Genomic DNA, 24896 nt, shown 5'->3' with positions numbered 1-24896 from the left:
CAACGGACTGAGCCACCCAGGCACCCCAAGGAGTGTTTTAAAGTTTGCACATTTCTTATTAAGTTCCTGAATATTTAATCTTCTTTGTTGCTACTGTAAAAGTTTTTTCTACCATTATGTGCCCTAACTAGTTATTGTTTGTGTATATGAAGGCTATTGATTTCAGTAGGTTAATTTTACATCCTGTTACCTTACCTTTTATTGTTTGAATTGGTTTTGTCATTGATTCTGTGCGGTCTTCCAGATTTATAGGATATCATCTGCAAACAGAGAGTCTTACCCTACTAATCTTTGGGCCTCTAATCAGTTTCTTTAGTCAGACTGTATTGGTTACATCCGGTTGAAAAGCAGTGGAATAGGGGACATCCTTTCCTCGCTCTTATCTTGAAATACCTATAGTGTTTCTCATTTTAATATCACTGGTTTTAAGATTAAGAGTAAAATATATATGTTTGTGTATGCATGTATACATATATACACACATATATAAATATATAAATGTGTATATATATACACACATACACACAAAATGTATTATATGTATGTGTATATATACATATACACATACTTATACCTTTATATCCACATGTGTATATGCATATATATCCACATACATATATTTATATATAAATATATTATTACATATATATTGGATGTACATATATTTACCTGTATGTGTATATATGTGTATGTATGTATATAAAATCACATTAAGAAAGTATCCATCAAGTCCTGTTTTCTTGAGTATTTTTATGAGGAATGGATGTTGAATTCTGACAAAAGTTTTGTCAGCATTTATAGAGATAATCCTATGACTATTTATCCTAAGACCTATTAATATGGCATACGTTAATGGATTTCCAAATAATGAAACTACTTTGCATTCTTGAAATTAATCCTACCTCATCATTGTGAATTATATTTTTATATAGTGTTGGATTCTATTTGTTATTAGAATATTTTTGTACTGTATTAGCACTATATATTTTTTATTTTTTCATTGATATTCACAAGTAATATGAATAAATAAATTTTCTGTATTGTCTGCATCATGTGTAGATAATGAACATTATACTTGTTTCATTTTCTCTGAAATGATATACAGAGCTTTAGGACTATTTGATATTTGAAGGTTTGGTAGCATTTCTCTATGAAGAAATCTGGGTCTGGTGCTTTTTTTGAGAGGTAGATAATTAACAAGTACCCCTTTTTCCTCTATAAAAACTGTTCTGTTCAAACCTGCTATCTCTATGAATTTGGTAATCTGTGTTTTCCCAGAAAATTATCCATTTCACGAGGTTCTGAAATGTATCTGCATAAAGGCCTAGAAAGTCTCGTAAATTTTATCTATTTCAATGGATTTCTTTCCACTACCATTTCCTGTTTTGAATATTTGTACTTCCTCCCTTTTTCTTCTTATGTTAGCTGGTAGTTTCTCTGTTTTGGTAATTTTTTTTCAAAAAACACTAAAAACAAAATAATTTCAATAATTATTGCTATTCTTATCTAAATATCTCTAAAACTACAATACATAGTTTCAAACACAATACTCTGGGTATAACACCAGACACTCTGTTTCCTCATTTAAGAGACTTCACGTTCTTTTGTTTTCTTTCTTTCTTTATTTTTGGTTACCACCTCATATTGTTGACTCACACTGAACTATCAACTAAAACCCCTAAGTAATTTTTAATACATTCTACTGTTAAGTCACATCACTTTCATCCTTGCATTTATAAAAATTTTTTTCATCTACCTAATAATATATTCAGCTTGCTAGATTCCATTTCATAAGATCCTTCTAGACTAGACCCTATCATTCCATGTATTCATTTACTGAAACCAGCCAACTTTTCTTGAGCCCCTGCTATCTGCCAGGCTTGTGCCAAGACCAGTGCTTACAGGCACATAAATAACTATACCATAAAGTGATTACTGAGACAACAGAGAAGTAATTTAAAAAAATACTATCTATGACAGAAGGAGCAACTACCTGACAGGACTGTGCTAAGCACTTTACCATATCCTTTCCTGCAGACATAAAAATAAATATAGGAAATAAATATAGGGACACCTGGGTGGCTCAGTCAGTTGGGCATCAGACTTTGACTCAGGTCATGATCTCCTGGTTTGTGAATTCGAGCCCCACATTGGGCTTTCTGCTGTCAGCACAGACCCTGCTTTGGACCCTCTGTTTCCCTCTCTCTCTGCCCCTCGCCCCATCTCTCTTTCAAAAATTAATAAACATTAAAAAAATAAAAATATATTTTATTTTATATATAAATATAAAATATTATTTTAATAATTATGTATTTACAACACACAGACTGATCCTGTGAATAAATAGTAATACCAAGGTACAGAATAAAAACATGCCAGGGTCTCAGGGCTGGTAAGTGGCAAGAGATTTGAATTCAGTGCTGACTCCAAATCCTGGGATCTTACAACATCCCAAAAAGTAGGGTGAACTAGAAAAAAAGCAATTTGGCAGGAAAGGGAGTGGGGGGACAAGGGCACTAAAGGGAAAGAAGAAAATGAAAATGTACTGACTGCCAATTCACCACCCACCTCCCCCACAAAGACGTTTATCTGAAAAGAGGCCTGTAGCGCAAGCCTAGGCGCTGAGGAGCTCTGCTGCTTGGTTCTAAAGTTTACCAGGGCAGCAGATGAAACACCATATGCTTTCAGAGGCTGTTACAGTCTAGGGATTGGGCTAATAGTTTCATTTTTCTCTTCCTTCTAGCGCTTGTTTGCCTTCTAATCTTTTTTCAGATTACAACTTGTTGAAATCCAGATATATAAACAGAAAAAAAGCACACCTTTGCTAATTAGGGCCAGGGGGATCCATAGGCCAGCTCATTTACCTTCTTTTTCTCTACCTCCAAACTACCTCCCAATCTCCCAGCCTCCTCAGCCGCAACTCCACCGGAGGCATCTAAAGTAACTTCTTAAGCGCTTTTTACACAGCTAGGGGTGAGGAACACACTGCATTTTAATGCCTTTCAGCACTAGCATTTTATAAATCTGTTAATCAAGTGAAGACAAGATGCAACAGGTTCAGCAAATTAAAATATCTGGAATATTAAGAAATATATCTTGAATATATAAATATTAATAAATATATCTTGCTCCTAAAGTTTCTCTCTTTCCAATAGCAGCTAGGAAAAGAAGAGCCGGACCATGATCAGAGTCTCACCAGGCCTAAGGGAATAATGTAGCTAACACAAAGTAGACTGGAAGGGGAGGGGCTTAGAGAATGGGAGAATGAGGAGTCATTGTTTATTTATTTATATTTTTTTAACAGGAGAAAAGTATACATTTTATTAAATTTCTACATGTCTGTGGGGGCCTTTGTATGATAATGAAGCCCTGGAGAAGTGACTAGAGCAGGAAGCTTTCATACCTTTTTTTTAAGACAAGAAAGGATAAGTTTGTGAGGAAACGACAAGACCAGGAGTCGGGCTGGGGGCAGTAAACTGGGAGAAGCAACATGAGCTATATGAGAGAAGCAAACCTAGCGGAAGATGAGGCTATTTTAATAAGCTTGTACATAAGATCCATTTCAATGTCCGTTCCCAGGCTCTGGTGATAAGAGCCTCCTGGTATAGGGAGGGCTTCCTTCCTGTAGGAAATTTTATGGCCTGTTTTTAGGTAGAAAAGGGGAGGTCAGGAGCCCTTCCTGCATCTGCTGTTTCTCAAGTGCCTTCAGCTCAGTATGCCGAAGTGGCGTATTTTGGAATACGTGTCCTAAACTCCTTCAAGGACAAGGGGAGGACTGGAAGAAAATGTAGAGGATTCCTCTCTTCCCTTAAATTGTATTACTTCATGTTTTTTTCTTCTGCAATTTTAATTTAATTTATTTTTTAAGTTTATTTATTTATTTTGAGCAAAAGAGAGAAAGAGGGAGAGAGAAGATGAGGGAGAGAATCCTAAGCAGGCTCCTTGCTGTCAGTGCAGAGCCCCACCTCACCAACTGCAAGACCATGACCTAAGCTGAAATCAGGAGTCTGACCTTTAACCCACTGAACAACCAGAAGTTCCTGCAATTGTAATTTAAATCGCACATCTATGTAGTTTAAATGCACACACATAGTTAAATTTCATATATGTAGTTTTAAAGAATCGACCAATTCCAAAAAACTTCCTATGATAAACTGAGGTCTCTAATCCCTTTACTCCATTTTCCTGTCCCTAGAGGCCAACGCTTTCAAATACTTTAATTTGACTCTTGATTTTTACCTCCATATTGCTAATTAACATGCTTGTTATTTTTCACATTAGACTTTTACTAGCTTTCTACTAGGAAAGATAAGGATTTAGCTCTCCTCTCTCTCCCCATCTCCACTATGCATGAGCACCCCTTAACTCTCCCAATATTTTAAATATCACTATCATAATATTAGTTAGATTAACACTTAATATTCATATTATTGACTATAAAAATGTCATTCACAACACGATCATGTAGAAAACTATAATTACTTTTCCTTCCTTATGCCATTTTCTATTTTTCCTAAAGTTGATTTTTCTTTTTTCTTTTTTTGTTTATTTATTTAATTTAAATCCAAGTTAGTTAACATCTAGTGTAATAATGATGTCAGGAATAGAATTTAGTGATTCATCACTTACATATAACACCCAGTGCTCATCCCCACAAGTGCTCTCCTTAATGCCCATTGCCCAATTAGCCCATCACCTCACCCAACACTCTGCCAGCAAACCTGAGTTTGTTCTCTGTATTTAAGAGTCTCTTATGGTTTGCCTCCCTCCCTCTCTGTTTTTTAAAAAAAAAAATTTTATGTTCATTTTTGAGAAAGAGAGAGAGACAGCATGAACAGGGGAGGGGAGAGAGAGAAAGAGAGAGAGAGAGAGAGAGGAGACACAGAATCCGAGGCAGGCTCTAGCCTAACAGCTGTCAGCACAGACCCCGATGCGGGGCTTGAACTCATGAACCTTGAGATCATGACCTGAGCCGAAGTTGGACACTCAACTGACTAAGTCACCCAGGCGCCCCATCCCTCTCTGTTTTCATCTTCTTTTTTGCTTCCCTTCCCCTATGTTCATCTGCTGTATTTCTTAAATTCTACATATGAGTGAAATTATATGATTATCTGTCTTTCTCTGGCTGACTTATTTCGCTTAGCATAATATATTCTAGTTCCATCCACATTATTGCAAATAGCAAGATTTCATTCTGATTGCTGAGTAATATTCCATTGTGTGTGTGTATGTAGATATATATGTATATGTATGTATACATGTATATATATACACACACACCACATCTTCTTTATCTATTCATCAGTTGATGGACATGTGGGCTCTTTCCATACTTTGGGTATTGTCAAAATTGCTGTTATGAACATTGGGGTACATGTGCCCCTATGAATCAGCACTCCCATATCATTTGGATAAAATCCTAGTAGTGTTATTGCTGGGTACAGGGTAGTTCTATTTTTAATATTTTGAGGAACCTCCATACTGTTTTCCAGAGTAGCTGCACCAGTTTGCATTCCCAGAGGAGTCGCTGTTTAATGGGAACAGAGTTTCAGTTTGCAAGATGAAAAGTGGATGGATGGTGGTCATGACAGCACAATAATGTGTATGTACTTAATGTAACTCAACTGTACACTTAAAAATAATTAGGATGGGTAAATTTAATGTTATGTGTATTTTACTACTTTTTTTTAAAGGCAATGTTTCCTGCAATATCATTCAGCTATTAAAAATAATGGTCATTCAGATTTAATAGCAACATGCATAAAAGGCTTATGATAGTGTGAAAGTTTTTAAACCAGAGCCAAAAAAAAATCAGTTAATATCCAAAACATAAAGAACCCACACAACTCAATACCGAAAAAACTAATAATCCAATTAAAAAATGGCAGAAGGGGGTACCTGGGTGGCTCAGTCAGTTAAGCATCCAACTCTTAATTTCGACTAAGGTCATGATCTTGCAGTTCATGAGATGGAGCCCCGAGTCAGGCTCTGAGCTGACAATGTGGAATCTGCTTGGGGTTCTCTCCCTCTCTCTCTGCCCCTCCCCCACTCATCACATGCGCTCATGCGCTCTCTCTCTCTCTCAAAACAAATAAATAAATTTTAAAAAAAAGAGGGCAGAAGATCTGCATAGACGTTTTCCCAAAGAAGACATGAAGATGGTCAATAGGCACATGGAAAAATGCTCAGTATCACCAATCACGACGTAAATGCAAATCAAAACCACAATGAGATATCAACTCACACTTGTTAGGACGGCTAGCATCAAAAAGACAAGAAATAGCAAGTGTTGGTGAGGATGTAGAGAATAGGGAACCCTTGTATATGTACCGTTGGTGGGAATGTAAATATGCACTGCCACTGTCAGAACTACCATATCATTCAGTAATCCTACTTCTGGGTACTTATCTAAAGAAAACAAAAACACTAACTCCAGAAGATATCTGCACCTCCATGTTCAATGTAGCATTATTTACAACAGCCAAGAGACAGCAACAACCTAAATTTCCATCAGTGGATGAATAGATAAAGAAGATGTGGTATATGTAGACAGTAAAACCTTGGTTTGTGAGCTTAATTCATTCCAGAAACACGCTTGTAATCCAAAGCACTTGTATATGTAAGCAAATTTCCCCATAAGAAATAATGGAAACTCAGATGATTTGTTCCACAACCTAAAAATATTTATATAGAAATGATTACAATACTTTAATATAATACAAAATAATAAGGAAAATACAAAATATAAAGAAAAACAAATTAACTTGTACTTTCTTTGAAAACCTTCATGACTGGGGTCAGGGAGACAAGAGAAAGGAGGGTTACTGTGTAGGATGACTTTCACTATCACTAAGAGAATCACTGCTATCTATTGGCTCAATGGAATCTTTTTCTGCATGGGGCCATTGTATATGCTTGCACAGTACACTACAGTACAACATTAATAAACTCTTGTCATATACTGTTATTTATTTTATTTTTTTAATACTGTATTTAATGTAACTGGCAATAAGGCAGCAGAGGAAAGGGTCTGTATCTGCAGGAAGCCTGACCTAGAATGAAGCAAAGCATTCTTAAGCTCACTCTTGGATGGAAAAGCAAAGGACTGCTCATAGGTGCTCTGAACTGACAAAAAATACACTAGTGCCAGTTGTAGGACCCTTCCAAAGTTCTAAAAAAAAATCACTGATTTCTACCAAACACGGCAACCTGAGACCAAGCATCCAAGCCTGGGACACAATCACCCACAATCCCGCAGAGAGAGAGAGACAGACAGAGAGAGAGAGAGAGAGGAACCACTGGCTCAGTTGTGATCATGTAACGTTTGGTATCACGTACTACTCGTATTGCAAGGCATTGCTCGTTTATCAAGTTAAAATTTATTAGAAATGTCTGCTCACTTTGCAGAACACTCACAGAACAAGTTACTCACAATCCAAGGATTTACTGTATAGAGTGGAATATTATTCAGCCATAAATAAGGATATCTTACCATTTGTGACAACATGGTTAAGGGCATTTTGCTAAATAAAATAAGAGACAGAGAAAGACAAAGAAAATACCATATGATCTCATTTATATATAGAATCTTTAAAACAAAACAAAATAAAAACCCCAAACTCATAGATATACAGAACAGATCAGTGATTTCAAGAGATGAGGGGGTAAGGTTAGGTGAAATGGGCGAAGGAAGTTAAAAGGTACAAAAATAAGTTAAGCAATGGGAATGTAATATACAACATGGTGACAATAGTCAATAATACTGTATTGTATATTTAAAAGCTACTAAGAGGGGCGTCTGGGTGGCGCAGTCGGTTAAGCGTCTGACTTCAGCCAGGTCACGATCTCGCGGTCCGGGAGTTCGAGCCCCGCGTCAGGCTCTGGGCTGATGGCTCGGAGCCTGGAGCCTGTTTCTGATTCTGTGTCTCCCTCTCTCTCTGCCCCTCCCCCGTTCATCCTCTGTCTCTCTCTGTCCCAAAAATAAATAAACGTAAAAAAAAATAAATAAATAAAAATAAAAGCTACTAAGAGAATAAATCTTAAAAGTCATCACCACAAGACAAAAAATGGTTTTGTAACTGTGTGGTGACACATGTTAACAAGACTTACTGTGGTGATCATTTTGCAACAATACAAATATTATCCATTATGTTTTACACCTGAAACTAATATAATGTTAAGTCAATTATACCTCAATTTTAAAAAGTTTACATACAAGGTGTCTGGAAGGCTCAGTCAGTTAAGCATTAGACTCTTGGTTTCACCTCAGGTCATGATCTCACGGTTTCATGAGTTTGAGTCCCACATAGGGCTCTGCGGTGACAGCACAGAGCCTGCTTGGGATCCTCTCTTTCCCTCTCTCTCTGCCCCTCTCCCACTCACACTGTGTCTGTCTCTCTCAAAATAAATAAATGAACTTTTAAAAAGTCTACATACAATAGGAGTGTAATTGTTCAAAATAAATCTATAGAAATGGGGCAAAGACTAGCAGGAGATATATTAAAGTGCTAACAGAGAATGTGACCCACATTTTCTCCCACTCTGTTCTTTTATTATTTTTTCTAAGTTTATTTTTGAGAGTGAGAGAGTGTGAGCAGGGGGGGGGGGGGACAGAGAGAAAAAGAGACAGAGAATCCCAAGCAGCATAGAGCCCCATGTGGGGCTGGAACCCATGAACCATGAGATCATGGCCTGAGCTGAAATCAACAGTTGGATGCTTAACTGACTGAGCCACCCAGGGTACCCAAGCCCCACTCTGTTCTATATTTCAAAAAGTTTTATACAGGTAAAAAGTTTTTTGTTTTTTTTTTTTAATTTTTTTTTCAATGTTTTTATTTATTTTTGGGACAGAGAGAGACAGAGGATGAACGGGGGAGGGGCAGAGAGAGAGGGAGACACAGAATCGGAAACAGGCTCCAGGCTCTGAGCCATCAGCCCAGAGCCTGACGCGGGGCTCGAACTCACGGACCGCGAGATCGTGACCTGGCTGAAGTCGGACACTTAACCGACTGCGCCACCCAGGCGCCCCTAAAAAGTTTTATAGTGAAAAAAAGTTTCTATTATTTAAAAATGTTTAAAGCAAAGAAGATTCCTCCCTTACCATAAGGGTTTCTTTACACCACTTCATGTCCCTACTAACCACACAGAGAAATAATGTACTAAAGAGTTATTGGTCTTTTTCATTTATTTCCATGTATTGATTGAGTGCTATTTAAGAGCAGGGCACTGTCCTGAATACTGGGGATACAGGGTGAACAAGAAAAAACTCCCTGCTTTCATGGAATTTTTATTCTAGTGGAGGAACACAAACAAAAAATACTAGACATTGATAGTGCTGTGCAGAGAATTAAAATAGGAAATATAATTAATAACAGCATTTTTAGATTGGGACATTGGGGAAGCTCAAAGGACATGAGACTTGAGCTGATACAGTAATAAGAATCAGACTTGGAAAGACAGATGAGAGCCAATGCCAAGACCCTGAGCAAAAATAAATGTGCCCAGTTTGAGGAACCGAAAGAGCCACTGTGCCTAGGGGACACTGGGTGAGGGAGCTGTATGAGGTGAAGACGTTGCTCCTTCCTTCAGGAACTTGTGGCGAAACAGAGTTCAGTGGTCATACAGACAGTTCCTGACACTTCTCTTTTGGCATGAGCCTTCAAGAGAACTCCAAATTCAGAATATTCTGCAGAGCAGAAAAGTCAGGACTTTTTAAGAAAAAGAATTAAGTTTCCTTTTTCTTTTTCCTGTATACTACAGCTTCCTCATCTGTAATCAAAGGGACTGCATGACAATGTTAACCTCAGAGAGAAAGCAGATATAATGTATAGTCCATAGAACCAGCCATGCTAAAAAATCCAAATGGTTTTCCAAATTCAAGACTTACTTATCCTTCCCGAATTCAAATTTCCCAGGCCCAACTCGAAGCAGGTAGCCACGGAGCCACTGAGGAAAATGTCCTCGGATGCAAGCAGAGACAATCTGTGGTGTCTCCTCCACCGTGGTTACTAGTGGTGCAATACATGGAAGCCTCTCTTGCTTACTGAAGATTGCCTTCTTCTGACGAGTACTTTCCACATACTTCTTCAAAACTGTGAAGAGGAAACCAGGAGCACAAAAAATTTTACCAATCTTCCATAAACATGCCTGTTTCTCCCACAGACAATATTCTTATCTACTGGTAAGGGAAAAGTAAACCTATATATAGGTCCAAATATAGTCTCCAAATTCCTCTCTTTCCTCATTGTCAGACCATCAACTCTCTGGATCTCCATTTGTGAAGCACAACAATCCTCTTTGTATTCTTGCAGTACACTCAGGACTTAATTATTATTATCATTTCTCATAGTTGAACAATACTCCTCTTTTCACAAGACTGAATCTACATATTAACCCAAGATGTGCTAACAGCAACCTCACTGCTAGGATTTTTAAAAAATGACCACTAGGGGCGCCTGGGTGGCTCAGTCAGTTGAGCGAATTACTTGATTTCCACTCAGGTCATGATCTCATGGTTCATGGGATCCAGCACCTTGTTGGGGTCTGCACTGACAGCACAGAGCCTGCTTGGGATTCTCTCTCTCCCTCTCTCTCTGCCCCTCCTCTACTCAGGCGAGCGCACTCTCTCTAAATAAGGAAAGAAAGAAAGAAAGAAAGAAAGAAAGAAAGAAAGAAAGCAAGCTAGCTTAAAAAAAATGACCAGTATTCATTACTATCATAATTACTTTTGATCCACCAGAATGGGATCCCAAAGATTTCCCAGCGATTTATAAGAATTTAGTTTAGGGTCTGTGGTTCAGCTTCTTCCGTTTTAATGGCATACACTTGAATGTGCAAGGCATTTTCTAAAAGAAGGGTATCATAAATTAAATTAAGCAGTGATACTTGGTCTGAAATTACTTGAAGTTCAAAAGCCACAAGAAGAAAAAATCATTATTATATAATAAGAAGGTAAAAATTATCCCTGTTAAGGGCACCTGGGTGGCTCAATCAGTTAAGCATCTGACTTCGGCTCAGGTCATGATCTCACGGTTCATGAGTTTGAACCCCACATCGGGCTCTGTGTTGACAGCTCAGAGCCCGGAGCCTGCTTCAGATTCTGTGTCTCCCTCTCTCTGCCCTCCTCTGCTTGCACTCTATCTCTTGAAAATAAATACTAAACATTTTTTTTAATTATCCCTTTTCATATTTATTTCGTGTTCGTTCACAAGGTAGTGTTGCCTAACACAGAGGGACAGTCAGATATATAATTAACCAGTGCCTTATTTTACTTAAAATTTTAACAGTGATACATACGTCTAAACTAGAAAAACTAACACATAGAGACCCTATTTTTCTGAAGAAGTGAGATTTGCATTATTTTAGCCAAATATTTTTACAATGTTATATCTATTATCCCATTTCTTTCAAATCTTCATAAAATTTGGTTTAGAGTACATGATTCCTTCTACTTTCCAATAATAAACAATTCAGTCAAACCCAACTATTTTCTGAATTCCCAAATAAAACTGACACTTACCTTGAATGCCCTTCCTACTAATCTACCCCTAAGTAAATTCTAGTATTGTTCAAATTCTATCTCAAATGCTACTTCCTTTAAGAGGAAGTATACTGTAATATTTAAGAAGAGTATTGGCCCAGGTCCTGCCTGGCTGCAGATTGCTAGGGTTCAAATCCTGGCCTGCTGTTTTCCAAATAAATAACCTTTCTAATGAGGATAATAATATGGCTATAAATAATAAATGAGTTAGGTTATGTAAAGTTTTTAGAAAATAGTAAATACTCAAAAAATGCTATCATTATTTCCATAGCTTTTAACAATCAATCCAACAAAATGTAATATCGTCTTCCTTTGAATTATGTATTCATTCAACAAAAGGGTAACTGGTAAGGGATAAAAAGTATTAGAACCTGATGTAGGGATGCCTGGGTGGTTCAGTGAGTTGAGAGTCTGACTCTTGATTTCAGCTCAGGTCATGATCTAATGGTTTGTGAGATCCAGCCAAATGTTGGGCTCCATGTAGACAGCATGGAGCCTACTTGGGATTCTCTCTCCTTCTCTCTCTGCCCTGCTCACATGTGCCCACGCACACTCTCAAAATAAATGGATAGACTTAAAAAATAAAACCTGATGTGGGCACCTGGGTGGCTCAGTCAGTTGAGAGTCTGACTTCGGCTCAGGTCATGATCTTATGGTTCATGGGTTTGAGCACCTCATTGGGCTCTGTGCTGACAACTGGAGCCTGGAGTCTGCTTCAGATTCTGTGTCTCCCTCTCTCTCTGCTCCTCCCCTACTTGTGCTCTGTCTCCCTCTCAAAAATGAATAAACATTTAAAAAAAATTTTTTAAACCTGATGTAAAGGAATTCACTGCCTAATAAACAGACCATTTATACTGTAATCCACATTTTGAGCTCTGTTTCTCAAAGTATAGTCTGAGAACTACTTGGAACAGAAATAGATATTACTGCTGAAATGGAGATTCAGGGACTTCATCTTGGACCTAATCAGAATCTCTAGGGTGTAGCAAGCAAGTATTCTTAGGCACACTAAAATATGAGAACCACACTATTGGAAGTAGAGGTATAAACAGGATGTTTCGCAAACTTGGAGGTGGAAACCCTTGGTTATTTATCTTACTACTTTTATTTATATTCTGCATATTCATCTCACTCTCCTCTTTTATTAACATAAATATCCTGAGGTCAGTTTTTACTCCTCTCACTTCAGTAGAATTACATTGAATACCCTGATTGGACAATGGTGTGAATAGAGATTCAATAATTTAAAACACCTTACATTTTAGAAAAAGTTTATGTGTGTATCCATTCTGTACTCCATAGCATACTACTGGCAGTTTATTATATACTCTTCAGATTTTTCACAACATTGGATATTGTGTTCTCGACCTCCTTAAACCCCTTTCTATTATTGGTTCCTGAGACACTGCACTTTTCTAACTTCCCTGCTCCCTCTTTGTTTGCTTATTGCTAGCTTCACTTATTAGCTGATAGCCTTGGGTAAGTTACTAACCACTCTGAGCCTCAAGTTTTTCAATGACAAAATGGGGGTGCCGTGGGGATAAAAGAAAGGTAATTCTTCCTATTTTTGTTGGTTGTCATAACTAAATATAACAATAGTAGAGCATTTGCAAACATTATTAACTCCCTTTATTAGCCCCTCTTCCCCTTATCACCTCAGGAGTGTGTTCCTAAAGTCTGATCTTGGATCTTTACTCTTTAATGTCAGCACACTTCCTCAGTAGTCTCATCTAGTCCCTTAATTTCACCAAGTACTTCTTGCAGACGATTCTTGACATGTCAAAAGAGAATTGTTCATTTTCCCCCTTCTAAATCAATTTTTCCCTCATACTAAATCATCTAGCTTCGAAATCTCTGTGGGCCTTGAACTCCTCTTCTTCACTGTCCCCTCACATTCACTAAGTGGTTAAGTTCTGCTGAGTACACCAGGACAAGGCCAAGACGAGAATGCTAAGGGGATGATATAGGGTAGCTGTAAATTACTAGGGCTCAGTTTACTAGGGTTTCTGGGGGCAAATCCTTTGTAAGGATTTTTACCTGTCCACCCCACCTGGGCAGCACCTCCAATTTTTCTTCTGGACGAAACCTGTCCTCATCAGCATTGATGCTTCCACTTCTCTTGCCATATCAGTCACTTTCTTTCTACTGTCCTAATATAGGCCCTCACAACCTCTTAGATGATATTATCACAGCCTCTTAATCAGATGAAATTAGATAGGGAAGCTATCTCCTATGCCAGAGCCTCCGAACAGGTGGGATGGCCAGAGGCTCCAGGCCAATTGCCTCCAGTTTTAAACAGCTCATGGAGCTCCAGATCCCAATTTACTCCAGTGTGAGCTAGAGTTATTATCATTTTCTTTTTTTTAAAGTTTATTTATTTATTTTGAGAGAGAGCGCGTGCGTGCGTGAGCGGGGGAAGGGCAGAGAGAGGAAGAGAGAGAATCCCAAGCAGGCTCCTTGCTGTCAGCACAGAGCCTGATGCTGGTCTCCATCCATGAACCATGAGATCATGACCTGAGCCGAATCCAAGAGTTGGATACTTAACCAACTAAGCCACCCAGGCACCCCAATATTATCACTTTCTATGAGTGGTATTATGTGGAAAAGGTTGGGAAGCACTGCTACTAAATTAATCTACGTACAGATCTGATTGTATCATATAATCCTCCAAAAGCCTTCAGAAATGACTCCTCACTGTCTACCAAGTAAAGTCTAAACCACTTGGCCAACCACTGAAGGCACTGCACAGGCTCACACCAACCTACCTGTCCAGAACTACCCCTGCCCGCCCCCACACTAAGGTCTTCTGTTCCAGCCAAACTAAAACACTTCCTATTTTCTTCTCCTCATCATAATTATACCCTTCTCAGGGAACCTGGGTGGCTCAGTCAGGTAATAATCTGACTTCAGCTCAGGTCATGGTCTCGCGGTTTGGGTGTTTGAACCCCACATCAGGCTCTGTGCTGACAGCTTGGAGCCTGGAACCTGGGCAGGATTCTGTGTCTCCCTCTCTCTGCCCCTCCCCCGCTCACACTCTGTCTCTCTGTCTCTCTCAAGAATAAAAAATTATATCTGTCTCTTCAACTAGGGTATTTCCTATCTCCTCCAGGTGAAATTCACTTACCCTATTCATCCTTAGGGATTCAGTACCCATGTCACCCACTTCATAAACACAACATTCCCATTTCCTATAGCAAGAACTAATTCTCCTTAGTCTGAACTCACACAGCATCTATTTCAGCTCTGTTAGGGCACTTACCTTACTCTGTCTTGTGCAATAAAGATGAATATACTTTATTAGTGGTATTCCTTGAGTACAGAGTCACTTGTTTTTACCCCCACTCCAGTACCTAACACATTGCTTTGCATACTGCAACAACTAAATTGTTCAACAATTTTCTAGTGCATATCGGTATGATTTCTGTTAGCTCAGCATCAGCCAATTTCAAGAAAGAATATCATATAACAATAGTAGCTATAATAGAAAGCTACAAAACAATAACCACAGGTTTTAAGGCAGTCCCCCAGAATGCAAATAAAAGAACCAAACATTTATATTAGGAAGTGTAGCAGTGATTTTCAATTCAGACAGGTCTAAATAGTGAATATTCTTCCTAGTGCATACACAAGAGAATCCCTAAACCATGAATCCTGCCCCATGTTATGTAAAGTATGCAAACGAAAGGCTGTTTCCCTGACGAGTAAACAAATCCTGACTCAGCCTTCCGTTAACTCCCAGCTCTGTGGTGTTGCTGTCTGTATCTGCTACACACAGAGTGAAAAGGTTCAGAAGCCCCCAGTATTCTTCAGGAAAGAGGCACAGAGTTCTAAGCCTGAGCAGGCAGAAGAGGAAGAAGGGGAGGAGAAAGGGGCGAATCCCTTACCTGAGATCCAACGTATCATCACAGAAAGGAAACCCACTGCAATGGTAGAAAGGTTGCTGACAAAATGGAGAAAGATCTGAAAAAACATTCTGGTATTACATTCAGTAGCAACAGATCCGTGATTTCCAAAACCTCACACTCACTTCCTGGTCTGTCTTTGGCTCACTGACAGGAAAGGAGGGAATGCGGGCAGGAGGCAGGGAGGTGGTGGTAAAGGGGCAGGGCTTCCAGATGCCTGCAAACTTTTACTCTCCTTTCCACAAGAAGTATCCCAACCTATGATAAGTAGTTGTTTGAAATTCTGAAATTGGATCATCAATAGCGGTCTCCCTTCCTAAACTTTCCTCTTTTAAACTTGTTGTCACATTACAACGAAGCCCCTTGATCCATGGGTTCCATTTCATTACGATGCTCCTCTCCTCTGAAAGGTTCACATCTCTGTCCTTACAGAATAAAGTCCAAATGTAGTCTGTCAATAAAGGACTCTACAATCAGGCCACAACCTACCTTTCCATTGTCTGCCTGCTTTGTACCATATCATCCTTCCTTTTCTTTTCCATTTATTTAATTTACAAGACATTTTCTGATAATCTAGTATGAATAAGGCCCTGTAAAGGTATGCCCTAATGTATAATGATTAACAAACACTTTTGAGCACCAATGTATCAAATACTGTGCTACAAATTGAGAATATAAGAAAACAAGACTCAATCCCTCCTCTCTAGTGGTTTAGATGATACACTATTCCCTTCTGTGAATTCTCACTTCAGGAAAAAGCCTATCCAACATACCATGTGTTTGTGTTTTTGTTCTTTTGTGCCATTTTAACAAACTTTCCCCTGCCTGAAATACCCTCCTTCTTTTCAAAAACCCATTTTACTACTTCTACTACTTTACTACTTCTCTGACCCCTTTGCCAAATGCCTTCTAGTAACTCCAACTAAAAGGAATTAACTAGTACTGCACAGAAGTATATATATATATTTTTTTTTTTAATGTTTTATTTTTTGAAGGAGAGAGACAGACAGAGCAGGAGCAGGGGAGGAGCAGAGAGAGAGGGAGACACAGAATTCAAAGCAGGCTCCAGGCTCTAAGCTGTCAGCACAGAGCCTGACGCAGGGCTCAAACTCATGAACCATAAGATCATGACCTGAGCCGAAGTCAGACACTTAACCAGCTGAACCACACAGGCGCCCCTATTTTTTAACAGTTACTTATCATGTTTTCTTACCAAAGACATGTAAATGTATTTCAAGAAAGGAGTGGTTACAAATGTCAGAAGGGAGAACAAAAAGTATCTTAAATTATGCTGTATTCCCCACAATGCCTAGCAGAGTATGACGTACAAAGATATTCAATATATATTTTTATTGGTAACCAGTAACAAGTAATTTACAAACACGTGGAATTTTATTGAAATGAGTGATAGTAGAAGTGCAAATTAAAGGGCAATGGTATTTCTGGAATAGCCTATCTCCAGTTGTTAATTATTCAGAGAATTATTCTTGCTTATGTGGATGGTACCAAAGACATCAAAATTTAATAAAAATCCGTCTTATTTAGGCTTTTAGGAACTTTTATCCTAGTAAACACATTTTGACTAAAAATCAGTTCCCTAGGTGTGTTTTTTGTTTTTTCCTTTAAGGAGTCTTCATGCTCAAGACAGAGCCCAACACCAGGCTTGAATTCACAATCCTGAGATCAAGACCTGAGCCAAGATCAAGATTAAAGTCGGTTAAAGGCTTAACCGACTGAGTCACCCAGGCACCCTAGTCTTAATCATACCAAATGAAATGATTAGACCAATTCTCTGAACTGCACAGGAAAGACCCTGATGTTGAACAACAGTGACACTAACAAGATATAACAAGTATATTATGAAATGTACTCTGAAAAAATCTTTTAACCTTATCTTTCTCAATAGTAATTAATGTTTAGAAAACAGTAACTCCGGAACATTTCTTAGTTATGATGTGCCAGTAGAGACATATTTGTTTTTAGAACATTAAAAAATTCTGTAAGGTAACAGACTAACTCAAAATCCAGGTGATATGTCATATCAACTCAAATATAGTCTTCTGATTACACTGTTATTTTAAAATTCCATTTCTAAGAGTTACTTCATTGACCTCCAAACTATCCTGTGTCATTAGCATATCCCTCCACAAATCTAATAATTTTTTCTACCTAACCCATATTTTTAGTAAACATTTTATTTTACAGTTTTCAATCCTTTTATGTTATGTGGTATATTTGCCTTAAAATAGTAATCTGATTGCTGTTCTGGCAGTCAAATTAGATTTTACATTTACAAGACAGCAAGGCACACATGCTGTCCACCAGAAGAATATCAAATTCCCTGTGGTGTTGTTTATAAATATGCACAAATTTGTGATTGCTTATATATGTAAAATAGACATAAAATAGATTGAATGATCTATATGACTGAAAAATGTGTGCTGTGATTTTTAAAAACCTGATTAACATAGTTATCACATATAATTATATAACATATTAAAAGTTTTCAATAAAATCATAGCAATACCTTTGAACATTTTTTATAGGTTTTTTTTTTCTTTTTAGCTAGATGAGCATTAGAGATCCTCTAATTGAAATTCAATTAATGAATCATAACAAGTTTGAAATGACTTACCAAGGTTGTCTTCTTGTTTGGCCAATTTTTACTTGTGGATCACTAACTTTTATCCCATATCACACAATGGCTAAGGTTTCTAAGTATAATTTATTAACTACACCACTGATAAGGTTGATATGTAAAAAAGCCAACTCATATAAAGTTCTGATTAGTAATTTCTGGTTTTTATTTTATCACTTTTACCACAAGAAAATAATTTTAAACCAAGAATTTTTATTAGCCATATATTGTAACTAATAGAGAAAATAATCAAATGGTAACATTAAATAGCAATAGCTTAGCTATATCTTACTACATACTGTGACACTGGACAAATTATCTTTAGGTTTCGTTTTTTTTATGATGTTGACCATGAAAAACATTTTAAAACTATCTCCATAGCTATTTATCTGCTACTTAGAGTACTGCAAAGAAAAAGTGCAATATTGTTACATATTACCAAATTAACTCATTGAGTCCTCTTTTAGAAATTTAAGAAATGCTAAGAGGTTTAAAGAAAAAAAAAAGAACCTACATATAATTTAAATAATTTACACTTTTATGAAATATGCCAAATATTTAAGCCTCAAAAAAAAAAGGTACATACGTCATATTACTGTCCAGCATAAAGCCCCTTTTAAATCTAGAAAAGAAATTCAAGCAGTTTCCCCTTCTATGTTTAAGGTACACAGTTTCTTTAATAACTAGAGAGGTGTCAGAGCATAAATGTCATTCTCTTAATACAACAATAATGGGCTTAAATTCTCAGCTTATTTTAAGTACAAATTTTATCTGTGCAGTGTGTTTGCAATCACTGTAAATCTCTGTCTCAGGAGCTCTCTTTTTTGTATTAGAAAGTTTTCAATAGTATTGGCTTCTTTGAAGAGTCCATCTATCTCGTCAATATAAGATGCATCTACTGCTGCTCTCTCACTAATGAGGAAAAAAAAGTTTTTATGTTAAACTAAATAGTAATAACATCTAGTGACACTATCATAGTGATGTTTTTTATTATGGCTATACTAGTTAGCTACTTCATTTAAATAGCTTTGCACATTAAAAAACTTCATTAATTTACAAACACTTCAGTAAAAGTTAAATTAGTCACATAAATATTTTTAACTATTCAAAGTCTCCTGACAGGGCAAACTATGTATCTTACATTATAATTCTAATATTAAACTACATACATTATTTTAACAGTCACACAAACCATCATCCAAATACTATGATTGTCCAGTAGTTTAAAAAACAAATACCTAATAAGCTTGATAATCTCAGACCAATAAAATATTTAAATTCAGTCAGTCCTCAAATATACAGACATAATATTTAAATATTTCATAAATATTTTATATTTAATATCACTCTTATTATCATTAACTTCAATAAATGACATTTTTCTCAAAGAAGTTTTTTCGTAACATGTTAAATGTTATATCATCTAATTAGAGACCAAAATATATCCAGCCTAATATTTAGCTCTGGTAATAACAAAACAAAGGATGTTTAGTGGAAAAGTTAGGATTAATCTTCAAAAATAACCAATTAATCTATTATAAATGAGATAGAATACAAAAACTGAAATTACAATTGCTGGATAGGTCTGCAACCACTGAATTAAACTTCCTATTACAGAGTTTCCAGAAAAAATTATTTCTAAGATAAAGATTCATGAGGTTATGCTATAAGTACTTGCCTTAAGATCTTTGCATATGCAGACAACATTAGATTAATTTCTTTGCTCATGTCTGTTCAAAAAAGATCACCAAGTTATGAACTGTAACAAATTTTCTGTATTATAAAATCAATGTATAGAAATATAAGCATTTTATATATCACCATTCAAATCTTTCTCCAGGGATTCATCTTTATAAAATAGTCCAGAGCTTTCAGACAAAGAGGAATCTGATTTTCCAAGAGAGGACAGATGTGGACTATCTGGCATTTGAGGCTAATAGAAGAAAGTAAAGAAAATAGATAAACAGTCAACAAGATCCTTAGGACATATGCATTCTGCTGTCCAAAAAGGCAAATAAAACATCTTTCAGAAAAAAAAGCACACATGCTAGAAATTATATGTGCTCATGTCCTAATCAGCCATTTAAAATTTTATTATCAAGAAAACTTTTAGGCCTAACAAGCACCTTGTTCAACATACTAAATTTTACTTTGGTTTTACATTAGACTTTGATTATGGTTTTAATCTCTTGATGGAAAAAGTTTCCTGTATCTTGCACCGGTAGATATTCCTATAGCAATATAGTAAAACTTTCACTTAGACAATAGCCAAATGCTGGCAAAATTATGCAAGATTACATGATCTTTAAGGAAGCAAATAATGTTCCAAATGCAAACAGATCAACTGGCGGAGGTAGTAGTGAAGAAGAGCAGGATACAATGCTCTTAATTTAAAATATCAGCAACTATAGTACCTAGGTATCCTTATTATAGCAAAATACTTATTTAAAACCCAAGTATCACATATGCATGAACATGAACCCATTTCTGTCTCTACGTCACGAATTATAACAAAGAAGTCTCCCAATAGTTTCTTGAAGGCCTATGCTAGTTAATGAAAAAGCAGCTAGAGTCAACATAGTTCCTGCTGGGACAACCCCAGTCCTGGGAGTATGAAAACATTAAATTCCATTGATCAACAGAATTTTCTGAACTAGAAAATATTTGAGAAGTATAAAAAATAAAATCAAAGATTAAGGCTCCAGGAGCATATAGATTACCTCCAGCTCTCTTGGTCTCTTGCAATTTCTAGTATCAGGTTTTACAACTTGACTCGCCATCATATTCTGGAAGCAAGGGCTGCAAAGTTTAGAGGAATGCCAAATATAAGTACAAACTGCATGCTACAGCTTTTTTGAATCTTCCCCTTTCTTTCCAGTCCTGCTGATTTAATTTAGGCTGTCATTATCTGTCACTTATCTGAACAACTCAATTTCTCCCTTTCCTATCCCATCCTATCAACTGCTACTTGGGCCATCTTTCAAAACTCTGATTACCGTATTTCTTCAACTCAAAAACCTTCCCACTATTCATTGCTCCAGAACAAATTCAATTTCCATGGAATGGCATCCAAAGTCCTAGATCACCTGCAGCCAATCTATCGTTCCCATGATTTTCATCTACTCCCTCTACATAGGATCAGCCAAACTAGTCTCTTTGGCACTTCTGCCTTGTTTCTGCCAGAATTTAAGATTCTTCTACCTTCAAAAAAATCTTAACATTGAAATATATCTTACAGTTCATCTAATCCAATGTCATTTTTCACAGATGTGAAAACAGGAGCAGAGACCGTTGACCGAGTTCAAACAAGTGAAACTGAGCCAGACTAGAACCAACCTCTTGGTACCTGAGTGTCTACTGTCCTATCTTACCTTAATATAGCATCAAACTTTCCTTTTAAATTACTTCCCCATGAATTCTGAAGATCACTTCTCCAGGAATCTGCAAGATTACATTTAAACTAACGAAAAATGTAAACAACTACAACGGGAGAGTCTCTACATCTCAGGAGATGATACTCAACTATCAATTTACTTTGCTTTAAACTCTGGTCCTGGATAATTGAAATGAATGTTTGATTAGTCATATATCATACTCACATAAATAAGACACAAAGACAGCAACAACAAATAATAGAGAAAGATGTCCTTTTGGTAAATTCCCTACAGCGCTCCTACACTCCTTCCAGCACCTTTAGGCGTCAAGAGCTGTAAAGATAATACGCAGACAATATTACGCATGCCCAGTAGCGCTCACTTTGCCTTGAGAAGTTCGAAAAGAGAAGCCAACATGAAAGCCGTTCTCTTTTCCCTTCCCCTTTTTCTCTTCCCTTTTCCTTCTACACCTCTTCTCTGCTCTCCCAGAGTAACAGAATGTGCATATCGATGAAATGAAAACTTCTAGAGCTAGGTAACTGTGCCTCTGCAAAAACAAGTCCGTTTTTCTGTCAGAACCTAGGTCCCAGCGGACTCCACAGGGCTGCCCCAAGAGGCTGTAAGTGCTCCTGTGACAAACCCCACGATGCAATCCAATGCTCTGGTGCCCTAGACATTACACGGCACTGCCCCTGTGTCTTACGCAACTTCTCCTAGTCTTCTCTTTCTTCTCAACGCCCAGTGGGCCCCTCAGGCCTTTTCACCTGCCTTTTTTTCTCACTTCCCTCCCCGCTGCCTTTCCTCCCTAGTTGTGTTTCAGACCCATTAACGTCCCCGAGAGGAAGCACCCATCCTCTTACTGCGCTGTTTCACACTCTCAAGGGCACAGCATCCCCCCAGCCCCACCCCAAGCCTGGGCTACTACATGGCGTCCGCACCTTCTTCCTCAGCAAAAGCATCGGACTGAGGAGGCGCAGTGCGCGCGAGTGCGCATGCGAGTGCGCGGACTCCACGGCCTCCCAGCGGGCAGCGCAAGGGTCACGTGATGGACCGCGCAGCCGCCCTGGAGGCCAGCCCCGAGCCTGGCTAGAGGGTGTGGGGGCGAGGGGGCGAGGGGGCGGGGGGACGGGGGCACAGGGCGGCGGGGAGTTGGGGGGAAGCCCTCATGCACTTCACGAAGGGGTGGCTTACTTCCATTGCTCTCCCGCTGTCCCCCTGGACTTGGAGTCTCTGAAATAAAAATCTACCCTTGCTTCCACGTGTGTATTTGGGGAAGGTGGGAAGAATCCGAGTCTAGTCTCTCAAGAAAGAACATGAATTTAGAATTGCCCAAGAGAGGCTGGGGTGTGTCTCACCTGCTTGGAATCTCAGTAAAGGAACATGGGACCCCTGACACTACTTTTCAAGTAAAAGTTACATCCTGTCCCAGGTGGCACGTTTGAAGGAGGGGTTTAAAGCTGAATTCCCGCTGGCTCTCGAGCGAAACTTCCAGACCCAGACCCTCGGTTCCTTCGCTTCCTTTTCTTTGGTGCAACCACACTTTCAGAATCACACCCTTTTGGAAGATTGCTTTCTTGATATGCTAGTAGGTTTAGTCAATATTTTGAAATATGATTTCAAAAAATTTTGTAACATACGTGGCCCATGTACTTGGAAGTTAGTCTCATGAGTGCTCTCATGTGGTGACTTTGACCTGCAATTTCAAAGATAGACATTCTAAAGTTATGCCCAGTTAGTTGATGTGGAAGGGGAAAAATATGACCTCATAAAACAAAGGTCAATAACCCCTAATAAATGCCAGTTACACACACTCACACCTTAGCGAACTATATGTAACTTAACATGGTTTTTCCGTTTGGCTTACCTAAATGTTAATTGTCATAAAGACTCGGGAGTTGTGTGTGTGTGTTTGTGTGTGTGTGTGTGTGTGTGTGTGTGTGTGTGTAATTTATCGGCTGTTTGTGAAAAAGCCATTCGTTTTAAGTAAGTTCCCAGAAAATAGGTACTCTGTTTAATTTGATTTGCTAATATTGTGAAATAGAAGTTACTTAATCGACTAGATGATTAGGGTGCAGTTTTTGACAGTCTTTTTGGAATCCCTATCACCGTCTGAGGACTGATAGCAATCTGTGTTGAAATTTTCCCCATGTGTGGTAAAATGAGGGGGAAAAAGTAATGAGTTTTTCATAAAGCCACAGCATCCACTTGAAAGAATTGTCCTTTAGTCTGATACATGTCCTTCCTAGTTTTTTTGGTGTTAAAACGGTCTGTCATAAAATAAAAATATAAAGACTTTTAAGATTTTTAATGCCCTTACTTGGCAAATTATAAAGTTGCCCACTCCTCTGCATTGTTAACATTATTGTCACTATTATTTTTAATAGCCTATTAAATCCAATTCCTCTTCTAGCCTTCACGTTGTATGGTATCTAAAGAGGTAGTTATCTAGTTCTTAAAGTACCTCCAGGAAAAATAATTCCACCTAATACATACATGTTTACACCAAATCAAGAGAACACCATGGACATTTTATTTTATTTTTAAAATGTTATCTCCATTGGGGTGCCTGGGTGGCTCAGTCAGTTGAGCCTCTGACTCTTGATTTCTGCTCAGGTCATGATCTCACAGTCATGAGGTCAGGCTCCAGGCTGGGCATGCAGCCTACTTGGGTTTCTCTCTCTCCCTCTCCCCTGCTCACTCACTATCTCTCTAAAAAAAACAATAGTTATCTCTGTTGTAAAAACTAAATGAGTAAGAAATGAGAGTGTGTGGAAAGTTTTAGAGTTGTCTAGTGCTTTATGGGCACCTGTGTGGCTCAGTAGGGTAAGTGACCAACTCTTGATTTCAGCTCAGGTCCTGATCCCAGGGTTGTGTGATGGAGCCCCACACTGGGCTCTGTACTGAGTGTGGAGCCTGCTTAAGATTCTCTCTCTCCATCCCTCACTCCCTCTCTCTCCCTCCCTCCCTCACTCTCTCTCTCTCAAATAAAAATAAAAGGGGGAAAAAACGGTAAAATTTTCAAAGGGCTATCATCATCTCATTTTAATCTTTACAAATAATCTTACGAAGTAGGTAAGACATGAAGCCATCTGGGTTGCTCTGTATCAGAAAAAAAAAAAAAAAAGTTTATCCCAAAACTAAGAAAAGGGAAAATTGTGCACTTGACATCTTTACAGTTGGAGAAAAATCATTGGCGATGGGCCATTTAAAGTTAACTTGTTCGGGGGTGCCTGGGTGGCTCAGCCGGTTAAGCATCCAACTTCGCCTCAGGTCATGATCTCACGGTTCAAGGGTTTGAGCCCCGCCTCTGGCTGTGTGCTGACAGCTCAGAGCCTGGAGCCTGCTTCATATTCTGTGTCTCCCTCTCTGTCGCTCCCCCACTCATGCTCTGTCTCTCTCTGTCTCTCAAAAATGAATAAACGTTAAAAAAATTTTCTAATAAA

The 24896-nt window shown here is 38.0% G+C and overlaps 1 protein-coding gene across 8 annotated transcripts in view; it reads right to left on the bottom strand.

Moving 5' to 3' along the window:
* The window catches only part of LOC125176281 (testis-expressed protein 12), a 107701-nt gene that overhangs the window by 30009 nt on the left and 52796 nt on the right, over window positions 1–24896 (bottom strand). Inside the window, exons 1-5 of one of the 8 annotated variants that reach the window (XM_047877493.1) lie at window positions 23091–23133; window positions 20800–20878; window positions 19901–20012; window positions 19758–19809; window positions 17991–18991 (exon numbers count right to left, since the gene is read on the bottom strand). In XM_047877493.1, the coding sequence (XP_047733449.1) occupies window positions 18847–18991; window positions 19758–19809; window positions 19901–20012; window positions 20800–20862 (372 nt within the window). In that variant the 5' untranslated portion in view covers window positions 20863–20878; window positions 23091–23133 and the 3' untranslated portion in view covers window positions 17991–18846. Of the gene's footprint in view, window positions 1–9886; window positions 10092–15423; window positions 15500–17990; window positions 18992–19757; window positions 19810–19900; window positions 20013–20799; window positions 20879–21678; window positions 21974–23090; window positions 23134–24896 lie in introns of those variants that run through there. The other 7 variants (XM_047877491.1, XM_047877486.1, XM_047877490.1 and 4 more) reach the window with 7 other exon arrangements.

Source organism: Prionailurus viverrinus, chromosome D1 (genome assembly GCF_022837055.1).
Source record: "Prionailurus viverrinus isolate Anna chromosome D1, UM_Priviv_1.0, whole genome shotgun sequence".
NCBI classification, from domain to species: Eukaryota; Metazoa; Chordata; class Mammalia; order Carnivora; family Felidae; genus Prionailurus; species Prionailurus viverrinus.
This window is presented reverse-complemented; position numbering and strand designations above follow the sequence as displayed.